The following is an 11,295-nucleotide window of genomic DNA, read 5'->3' as shown; positions in this document are numbered from 1 at the left end:
CCCAGAACATCTCATGATGTAGAAATCCAAAGTGTGTGTGTGGTGTGCCACTACCGCGCCGGCTCCTTCCCCTTCGCTGAATAGGTACCTGAAACTAAAACTGAGAACGGTAAGCACGAAGCTTAGTAAGTCCCCCATCGTACCACATACCATACAATCATATCACATACAAACTGCCAGGCATTTCTAGGGTGCCCGACCTACCCGGTACGGCCATTCTGGGGTGCCAACCTACACATGTCAAACCATTCTGGGGTGCCGACTACCCTTCGGTCCTAACAACTGAACCTCGGGGGTTATTTCACCCCTTACTACTACTATCACATATAACATAACATAGGCATATAATCAGACATATTTTGGGTGCCTGAATTACCCTTCGGTCCTAACAACCGAACTCTACTACTATTACCTACAACATATCATGCTAACATATAACATATCAGGTAGTAACCAACTTAGATGATATCACAAAGACAATCACCTATCATACATCTCCTACTGGTGGGCCGACATTGTGGACTTAGACCCACTACTACTGGAAGGTAACTCACCTTGAAAGTAGCTGCCGAAAGTTTGCTTGCTAAGCGCGTGCCAGCTGAATCAGTAATCCTCCGGGTATAAATCATAAAGATAGATTAGCCACTCATTCCCACCCTTAGGTCAGATGACTGACCCACCCCTGGTCCAAGGTCAACTCCTTGGTCAAAGTCAACTTCCAGTTGATCGTACTCGCCGAGTCATGGCACCGACTCACCGAGTCCTTTTCCCGCTAACCTGATCCTACTCTACAAGCTCCTCTTCTCACTCACTGAGTCACCCTTAACTCACTACTTGGGACGATAGGACCGGATCACGATCCGACTCGCCGAGTCCATGCGAGCAGGCCCCCCACTCGCTCCAAAATCCTTACCAGATCATCCCTTATGAGGATTTGGATTTCTGGGACTATTGCAACACGTTAGATCGCTAATTCCGCGTGCAAATACGAAGGGTTGGACCTTCAACATCTAAACCCTCATAATCAGTAACTGTTCATCTGACTCGCCGAGTTTGAAGAACAACTCATCGAGTACCAGGCAATCTTCATAGGACTCGCCGAGTTGTTCATCCAGCTCGCCGAGTCTAAGGCCGTCTTCAAAGAACTCGCGGAGTTCCACTTTGGGACTCGCCGAGTCCCTTGACCCATTTCCCATACAGACCAAATTTGAGACATGCAACGCTTCAAAACCATAGATCCATGTTCCTAGGGCATGCATATCACGTAAAGTTGCAAACTTTACGTGCATGCATGGCCCTACAAGCTTCAAAAGGCAAATCCAAGCTCTTTATGGGGTCATACACTCAATGGGGACCTTAATCACTTCAACCACAAAGACTTTACACTTCTAAGATGTCCTTAAGGTCCAGATCCGAAGTCCTTTGGGATCATTAAGCACAAACATATGGAGTTTGGTGTTTAGGGCTTGAAAACCACCAATTTGGGGCAAAAATGGTATCTAATGAACTAGAGGTCAAGGTATGAACTTTTCTACCTGAATGGAAGCTTCTTGCAGGGTAGATGTCGGATCTACTTCTCCTCCTTGCACTCTTCCACCTCCTTCTTCTTCTCTTAAGCTTCAAAATTCCTTCACAAGGCCAAAATCACTCACATGGACAAAAAGGGGCTAGGGTTTCGCTCTACAACTCTTCTGGAAGTGTTAGGGACAAGGGAGGCCGAGTTAGTGTGCTTAAATAGGGTGCCAACACTCGGGTTAGGGTTTTTGCCCCAACAGAGCCTACTCGTCGAGTCGGGGAATCGACTCGCCGAGTCCAAGGCTCAGACTTCGCGTTTCATCCCGCTCCTACTCGGCGAGTCGGTCCTTCAACTCGCCGAGTCCAAGGCAAAAATGCAAAAATTAAGAATTATTAATTACAAGAAATGCGTACCGGGAACCAGGTGCTACAGAGAGTTTTACCTACAAAATAATTCAGAAGGAGAAAGAGCTTTACCTACAAAGTATTCAAAGAAGCAACGAAGGTTACAACAGCGCTGACGACCGTCAGTCTTCAGTTCGATCGAGAGACGATGGGTATGCTACGCGATCGAAGACAAGGATGTGGGAGACGACCAGAACCACAAGTCCATATTTTTTACACCAAGAATGGTTCAAAACATATTGCAATTGCCGGAGATTGGAGACTACTAGAACAATGAGTCGGCAGTGGCAACAGTTCAAAACTGGAAGACGAATGATTTGGAGATGGTCCACAAAAATCGTAAACCTTTTTAGGGTTTTAGTTTTTGATTTCACTAAGTTTCTATCGATACGAGTTTGAAAGATAGTTTGTTATTATATTTTTGAAAAACATTTTGTTTATCTAACTCCTAAATTTCAGCTCTTAATTTTTTTTTAAGTTTTAAAATTTAAGAATAAATTACGATTGACAAATATAAAAGAGATCAAAGTTTTTTTTTCTTCTTTTGCGTTTTTACGTTCATCAAAAGGTGTCCTGAACATAGTATTAAAAAAATGGGCCCCTTAAAAAAGTGGGCCATGTGCCATTGTCCTCTTCGCCCTTGCTCTAAATCGGCCTCGAGTTGAAGCAACTGTGATCCCGTGCTGAAAATTAGGAAGTGTCACCTGGTCGGGTTCGAAAGTCGTAGAAATGTATTTTTCACACTTTGAATTCATTATGTAGTTGTGGAATCAATGAAAGACGACAAAGTCCAATATTTTTTTTCTAATATAATCAAGAAACACCGATTAGATAGATTTAATAGGGAAAATTGGAGTTTAAAGAGGCCAAAATGACAATTATAGCAAAACCTGTTTCTTGAAGGCGTACCCCTTCATGTTTGTTTGTTTAGTTGTCCTAATAAAAAAACGTCTAGCTAACCCCGCAACTCAGATCCTTCTCTAGTTATATATTAATAACCAAATTAACTCGCGATCCTTATATTTGAAAAAACTACAAAAATTGTCCAGGTATACAAAGATATGTTTTTGTTTAATGGTATTTACGTTTAACTAAATTATAAAAATATTCCCTTCAAAATTATCTTAGGGTCCATGTGTTTGAAAAAGTACATAAATAGTCCCACACAGATTTTCTAATGGTTCATTTATTAAAATTATATTTTAACTAATGATTCTATGTTTGATAAAATTATAATAACCAATTTTAGAATATTACAGAAATAATCATAAAAATGATGGTTCTTATGTAATTATGTAAGACCATCAGGAGTACTCTCCGTGAAGAGTTTCATTGTCCACATGTCACCAATCAAGAACGTGAACACCACCCTGGTGTCTCGTTCTCCATCGTTGTCGTGGAGGATTGTTGTGGGGAGGACAACAAACCACAACCAATAATAATTTTCTTTTTCTCTCGTTGTCTGAGACTTCTTTTTTTCTCTCTTATAGGGGTAGTGGAGAGTACTCTAGTGGTTTGTGGTGACTGACTTTGGAAGTTCTCAACCACTTTTGGTGTGGAGAGTATTCATGATAGCGTAATCGCGGCAAAGTCAAAGAAAGAGATCTCTTATGGAAATAGTGGCTATATGATATCAAAATTATATAATAACGTATATATGAGACAAAATCACATAAATTATCCCAGCGTAATAATGAAATTTTTTAAAAAAATGTTCTTTTGTTAAAGAATATTACGTACAGAAATAGTATGAAAATTGAAAATATAAGATTAACGGGCATTCCCACTAGTATGTGCCAAGAAAAACCATGGTTAATAACATCACATTTTACCTCATAGGCTTATATCCTTCGTTACGTTACCCGTTCTTCATCACTTCTTTGGCGACCGTACGTTGGAGTTGTCTGGAGTGTTTTTTAAAATCACATAAGGTGTCTGAAGTGTTTTTAAAATCACTTATTAATTTATTACTTTTTTAAAACGTTAATAAGAAAAAAAAATGTTTGGTAACGAAAAAAAAAAAAAGACTTTTTCGATGCCCATTCCAAAAAGCCTCCCAAACACATCGGCGCCCTCCCACCCGGGCTTACTCGGTTTGCTATCAGTTAACCCCACCCATGGTTCCTCAGCCCTCGTTCCCATCTCCCCTCTCTGCCAGCCTCACCCCCGGTTGCCGTTCATCGTCGCCGCAGTTCATTGCCTCCGCAGTTCGTTACTTTATGATAAACTGGCATCATAAGGTTAAATCTAAATCTTCTTCTCTTCCTTAATTGATTCTTTTCTTCCTCGCTTGTTTATTTATTTATTAATTAATTTCCCTTCTCTTTATCGCCTTATGTTTCTGCTTTAAAACCTAGAAAACCAGAGAAAATTTTCTGTATCATTTCTTCGCTGAACTCCCTAGTTTTATCTATATATTGAAATAGCTTATGTTTTTCGTCTGAAATTTGATTTGTAGGTGGAGTTATGATACAAGTTTACATGAAAATGGGTCTTAGTAAGCATATTTAGTTAAAATACGAGTGTGTATATAATAAAGAAGGGCACTATTATATACATTAGATCAATTGCTTATGAAGGGCATAATTCGGATGATTCCTCTTCCAAACTTCTTCCATTTCTTCTGCTCATACATTTGGCTACAAAATCTTCATCGTCAACTATTCTCCCATATTAGCTGTTTCTTGATGATATAGTTTTTGATTGAACTTTTATTTAGTTCAGCCTTAATCAATTGGAGGAATAATAAATTCCTGATGATGCTTTCCTTTTGAAGGAGAGTTTTGTAGTAATAGATTATTGCCCGTGAAACATCTTTTGTTTTCTGGGGACCCATGTGATCAGGATAACCAAATTTTGAATGGATTGCATTCTATAGAAGGAAGTTATTTATTGTTGTAGTTATAGATTCATGTTTTTATATGTGTAGGTGATTCATATTATTAAATCTTCAATTGATATGAATTCTCATTGTTGAGTTGTCCGGATTTTTAATAAAAGGTGTCTTTTGAATTGATTTTTTGTGAAAATTGTTTTTTGAATGTAAGGGTAGAGTAGCCATTTAGGCTGGTTCAACGTCATTACACAGTCCCAGCTCAAAAACCTGGGCCTAAACACCGGCCCAAGCCCTAATATTCTGTGGGTAATTATTCCTCCAGAGTATCTCAATTTTGCTCGTCTTTGTTTGTAACTTGATTATGTGCCCTCACTCAAACTTAATATTTCAATATTATAATTTCTGATTTCTTAGGCTTTATGCTTTGATTAATTTTGGTTGTATATTGCTTGTTTTTTCATTCATTTTGGGGTTTAATAGTTTAGACTAGACATGTGCTTCTATACAACTCCATATATGATACTAATGAATCAGTTATTATATGTTAGCTTATTGTCCTGATTTTCTGCGTTGGATTATCCGGTGTTTGTTTAAATTTTGGTAAGTTTTTTTTTTACAAGAAGCATTGCTATAGGCAAAGGTGTATTTAGGAAGGAAACAGAGTAGGTGTAAGTGCAACCCTTTGTGTTCATCAAGAACATTTTGACCATGTGGCTCATCTACAATTTTCAAGTACTATAAAGAACTGCTAATGTCATTTTGGACATTTTAAATATTCATAGGCGTAGTTAGATTATATAACCTTTATCAATGACCGCTTTTGTATTAGTGTGAATACTTGTCCCTTGTTTATAACTATTGTCTCTTTTGCATTTACGAAGGCCTTACATTATTTATTATTTATTTATTTGTTTATTTTTTTTATTTTTTTTTTGCAAATGTAGGAATGGTAAAAGATTGGAGTATGACTAGAAACCAGAATCATGATACATCTAGAAAAATTCCTGACAACAGTGGTGTGGGGCCTTGGTCAGATCTTAACCATGATGTGCTTCTTTTAGTTATCATGCAAGTGGAGTTGATTTTATGTCATTCAGTGGAGTTTGCAACTCATATAGTTCGTTGCAAAATATAACAGGAAAAGGTTTATGGGTTCCAAATTAACTACCCATGTTGATACACGGATCTTTGCATATTTTATAAGAAAGACAAGTGTTGTGTTACCTACAGGATATTGAAGGAAGAGTGTTTAAAACCCGTGATTTCTGGCTTGTGAATCCCGTCAGAAGGCATAAGCTTCATTTCCCTAATTTATGTTTTTCTGTTGACGCTGCACCTGAAATAGGAGTTAGGGCTATCTTTATTTTTTAACCATCAATATTGAGTGGGTGTTTGCATGCCATATTAAATAGTTCCACGAATAAAATATGGTTCTCTACAGCCGGTAATGGAGCATGGGATCTTGTCTGCTCTACTTTGCTTATTCTGGATTACCATCTTTATCAACGGGAATATATATATATATATATATATATATATATATATATATATATATATATATATTCTGTAATCATCGGTTTTGATTTATATGTTGAAACATTTTTAAGATTTTCTGAATTAGCATTTGTTGCTTTGCATTTTTCAATTTTCATGTTTAAGCAGTTTCAATGTCACTCACGCTTTTGATCGATTAGATTGCTTTTAGCACCTTTAGCATTTAGCATAATCCAATTTGAGTGGTAAAACTCAAACATACCAAATTGACCCACTATTGTTACTGCCTCATCACCCTGGTGAACTATCATAAAAAAATAAAGCTGCCTGTCAGATCTCCATGATTCCTTTGATTTTGTTGTTACTAATATTATTAAGATTAGGATTTCGTTGTACATTCTGTTTCTGCAAGTTATCATAATTTGCCCTTTTTAGTTTACTTCCCATAAAAATCTAATATGAAATAATTTATATGTTTCATTTTTGCCATTCCTGATTTGTTTGGTTTTTATAGGATTGAGTTGTGACTTGTGTGTGTTTGTGTATGTTGCTGTAAAAGTTTCCATCGGTTTACTTGTAGGAAGCAAGCATTCTATGACACTTTACCTCGATGGAGTGTTTATGCTATTTGTTTCCTGCAATGAATCCCATCATTTACAGGGAACATTTCTTTATCATTATATAGTTGACTAATTATTTTGATCCTGATTTTGCAGTTGCAATCAAGCATTCTTATACATTTCATATCGCATATCATGTACTTGGGTTCCATAATCATTTTGCCTTTATTTATTTTTTATTTTTTTGAGTTGAATAGATGGTTAATCAAGGCATATGGAGTAAGTAATTCATACTATTAGAAAATATTGTGTGAGGAGCTGTTGTAAATACATTTTTTGTATGTCTATTTATTATGGATGATGAAGTTTCTTAATATACTAATGCATACCAGAAATTATATGCTCTAATACAGCATTGAATGACTGGCCCAAGCACAATGATCACATGTGAAGTCACGTGCATTCACCGCGTCTTGTTAAGGGGTATGATTGTCATTTCTCATCCAAATAGAACCCTGATGTTACCCCTCAATTCCCATCTCATCTCTAGTATTTATGCTTTTCTCGAGTACAAATTTGCAATCCCTAGAACTTCACCTTCAACGCCGTGTCTTCACCATTGCAGGTATATTTTTCTCATTGGCTTCTCTATTTGAGTGTTTCCTTTTGTCGACTTGTCTTCTGTGTTTCGATCTTCACCATAGTTTTCATTATTAAAACCTTTTTCCTAATTTGATTTGAAGTTCACGCTACAAATTTTAACTTAATTGTTAAAAGATCTGATATAATCTCTTGAGGATTTTATCCTAGAAATCCGATCATTTTCTTATAATCTGATTGTTTTTCCTTAATTTGGTTTTTGACAAGATTTGAGTTTTTTGCCCTAGATTGTTTCAATGTGTTCTAATCAGTTCAATTTGGTTAATTAGCACTGGAGTTTGTACTTTACATTTAATATAGCTGCAATAATGTTTGCAAAATGAGCTTTTGGATCTCTATACGATGATTTAACATTTCTGATCTAATACTTGGATTCTCACATGAAAATCGAGTTTCCATAAAAAATTGCCGCTAACAACCTTCGAAAAGGGCGTTTATTTTTTGGGTTCTTACCTTTCAGGTATTAAGTCTCAGTTGAAGGAAATTCATTTAATTTTGTTGCTTTTATGTGTTCTGGAAAGCAAGTTACACTTGATCCTCTTCTCAATGTAGTAGAGGGTCATGTAAGCCTATGATACTGTTTCTTCTTTGTGTTCCGGTGCAATGAAAACTGCAAAAAGGAAAAATTGCATTGATGGAGAAAATGTTGTATATTTTGTATCTGTATTTTGTGTTTTCCTGATGATTTTATAGGGAAGAACATACATGGATTTAGGAAACTTGTAACTATTTGCAATCTTAATTCTTTCGATTTATTTGTTTAGGGTAAATGTCTGTTATAAATCAGTGCACTTAATAGTACTGACCCATTTGCAACAACTTTTACCAAGTGGAAGATTTACAATTTTGCAAGCACTGTTTTTGTTAAATGCATCCATTTCTTCTATAATTGCTAGTTTCCAGTCAGTGTTGATTTTGGGAAAAGTGTTGGTGAGGTCCAAATAAAGTTCAGGGACCTTTTAAAGCTAAAAGTGACACTTTAATGTACTTTTATGTCAATAACCCTTCTTTTAAATGTCTGTATATATGTGTACACTTACAACTCTTGTATCTTATATGAAATTTGCATATTGGAATGGCCAGGACAAGGAGTATGACCGGAAATCAGAATTGTGATGGTGCATCATCATCTAGCAGGAAGAGAGTCAATGGTGGTGTGGCACCTTGGTCAGACCTTAACCCTGATGTGCTTTTTTTAGTTATGATGAATCTGGGGGTGATTGATTTTCTTGCATTCGGTGGTGTGTGCAAGACATGGAGGTCACTCGCACGCAATAATAAGAAGATTTTTATGGCATCCAGACCACCCATGTTGATGTCAATCTCTGATCCTTCTTATGAGAAGAAAGAGTGGTACTGCTGTCTAGAGGACTTTGAAGGTAGAAAGTTCAAAACCATCCTTCCCCATGCTGCTGGCAGGATCTGTGTTGGAATAACTTGTGGTTACCTGATCTTGTTCGGAGGGGAAACCAAAGACTTCTGGCTTGTAAATCTTATCACAAGGCAGCAACTTCATTTCCCTTGTTTCCCCTTTAATGCACGTACTGATCTAGCAAGAATCAGAGGTATCCTTGTCTATTCACCTTCGGTATCTGGGTGGGTGTTTGTGGTGTTGTGTACATTCTCCTGTCAAATTTGGTTTTCTATAGCGGGTACACGAGCATGGAGTCGTATCTCCACTTTCCTCACGATTGATTTACATGCTTTCAAGGGGAAGATATATACCATAAACATTGGTTGTCGTCTATGTGAAATGAAACTCACACCAGAGCCCAAATTGACTTTACTCCAAAACAAGAATATTCCACAGCCAGGCTTCTTTTTTCCGGAGTTTGTAAGTTCGGGTGAAAACCTTTATGTGATGGACCGTGGGTTCAAAGATTCATACACGGTTCACAAACTAGATTTTGAGGAAATGAAGTGGGTGTCGTCGGAAAAAACATTAGAAGAATGTGCATTCTTTGTTAACGACTTCAAGTATTCTGCTGCTATTAAATCAGACTTGTGGGTTGATCATCGGTCACTATATGAGAGATATGCTTACTTCCATTCCACCATCGATACAAGTCGAAAAGGCGGGTTCCTTCCTTCATACATCTGGTACTTCCCCAGTGATTGTTTGAATGTTAATCTCTTAGATGAATGATGACTTGGATCGGATGCACTCTTATCTTGGTTTTTATCTTTGCATATGTTGAACATTTTCAAGATGTTTCATCCATGGATTTGGATTTTCAGTTTATTGTTCAAAAATTTTGGTTGTCACTCAACCTTTTCTTTTAGCTATAAATGTCCTTTATTTACAATTTGGTGTCCTTTGCTTGCAAATATGTGCCTACTGCATTATGTGTAGCACATTGGCACATGTTGTTAAACGTCCATACGCCATTAAAAAATCCTTTGGGTTTGTGACTAGCAACTTGTAGCGAGATGCACAGGTGAAATGTATCATGCTTGTAGATGCTAATTATATAGGAAGGAGGAATTTCAGTAACCTTGTTATTTTGACTCAAAGTGATCCTTAGGACAGATGTAACAGGTTTAATGAGAACTTCAAATAAAAAAATAACATGTTCAGTAACCTTTTACTTGTAACTAAATGAGCAAAAATTAAATAGTATCATTATGATGATACATATACAATATTCAAAATCTTTTCTTTTCAAATATATATAATTTTGAAAATATAGAAATATGTTGATCCCCATATCTATTTTCCTTCTCATTTAAACATGACTGCTACAAGAAACGCGAGTATTAGCGGCAACAGGCGTCGCCGCTAAAAGTGAGGTATGTCGTTGTGAAACATTCCAAATTTTAAGACCAAAAATTTCATTTTTTATAATAATAAAACCATCATCCAAAACGTTTCATAAAAAAACCATAATAAAATCAGAGTATATTAATATTCATCATGTTACATCAGAGTCAAATAAAATGCAGAATAATGTGTGTGCGATGCGATCATCTTGAGCTCTTTTCCTTTAATCCGAAAGTACTTGAAACATAAACTGAAAAATGTAAGCACGAAACTTAGTGAGTTCCCCAAAATACCTCATACCATACATATCAAACATATAATGGGTCATGCCCAACGACCATCGAGCCCCGCCCGACATCAAGCCCCGCTCAGAACAGATCTGTCAATAATTTGAGATGGGCCCCGCCTTATCACATTCATCAGGCCCCGTCTGGCATCGGGCTGTGCCCGGTATACATATAAACACATAAACACATGCAATAATCACCAAGACATATGACATACAATAGACTCATCAGGCCCCACCCGGTATACATATCACATACAACTAGCACCCTAACCATAATAAATTATGGGCCGGCATTGATGCCTTCGACCTGCTAAATGTTGAAAGGAGACTCACTTAAAACTGCTAGAAATGAGATAACTGCTCAGACTACTGATCTGGAAAGTCCCCTCACTAAATAATCAATAAAACTCCAATTATCAATTAGGCCTTAAACTATAACTTATGAATCCCATTTATTTGTCCAAATCCCAGGGTAAAAGACTATTTTACCCTTTCCTCACTTGTCCAAACAACCAAGGCCCAACCCAATGCTCCAAAAGCCCCAATATAGCCTAAAATCCTAGAAGGCACCCAAAGCCCATTATGGGCCTAATCCAAGAAGACCCAATGCCAAACAATATCCAAAGTTTAGAAATGATCTAATGTCATAGAAGTTTAAGGTCCAAACCCAATCAATACAAACCCAAATAATCCAAGCCCACCACTTCATCGGCCCACTGGTTAGCGTACGCTCGCCATACCTGGCTCGTACACCCTGTGTACGCGACTGATCCAG

General features: G+C 37.1%; 1 protein-coding gene across 1 annotated transcript; it reads left to right on the top strand.

Annotated features, from left to right (window-relative positions):
* The first annotated feature begins 6,317 nt into the window (after nt 1-6,317).
* On the top strand, nt 6,318-9,776 carry LOC145101829 (uncharacterized). Its single transcript, XM_079039106.1, has 2 exons — nt 6,318-7,435; nt 8,554-9,776. The coding sequence occupies exons 1-2, from the start codon at nt 7,230-7,232 to the stop codon at nt 9,614-9,616; spliced, it is 1,269 nt and encodes a 422-aa protein (XP_078895232.1). The 5' UTR covers nt 6,318-7,229; the 3' UTR covers nt 9,617-9,776.
* The last annotated feature ends 1,519 nt before the right edge of the window (nt 9,777-11,295 follow it).

Source organism: Lactuca serriola, chromosome 4 (genome assembly GCF_051521515.1).
Source record: "Lactuca serriola cultivar US96UC23 chromosome 4, Lser_US96UC23_V15, whole genome shotgun sequence".
Taxonomy (NCBI): Eukaryota; Viridiplantae; Streptophyta; class Magnoliopsida; order Asterales; family Asteraceae; genus Lactuca; species Lactuca serriola.
Note: the sequence above shows the minus strand (reverse complement) of the source record. Positions and strands in the feature narration are given on the sequence as shown.

Excerpts from the sequence above, each read along its gene's own strand:
- LOC145101829 (XM_079039106.1), top strand. The coding sequence starts at position 7,230 with ATGACTGGCCCAAGCACAATGATCACATGTGAAGTCACGTGCATTCAC. Across the intron at positions 7,436-8,553 it reads CCGTGTCTTCACCATTGCAG|GACAAGGAGTATGACCGGAA; the intron begins GTATATTTTTCT and ends TGGAATGGCCAG.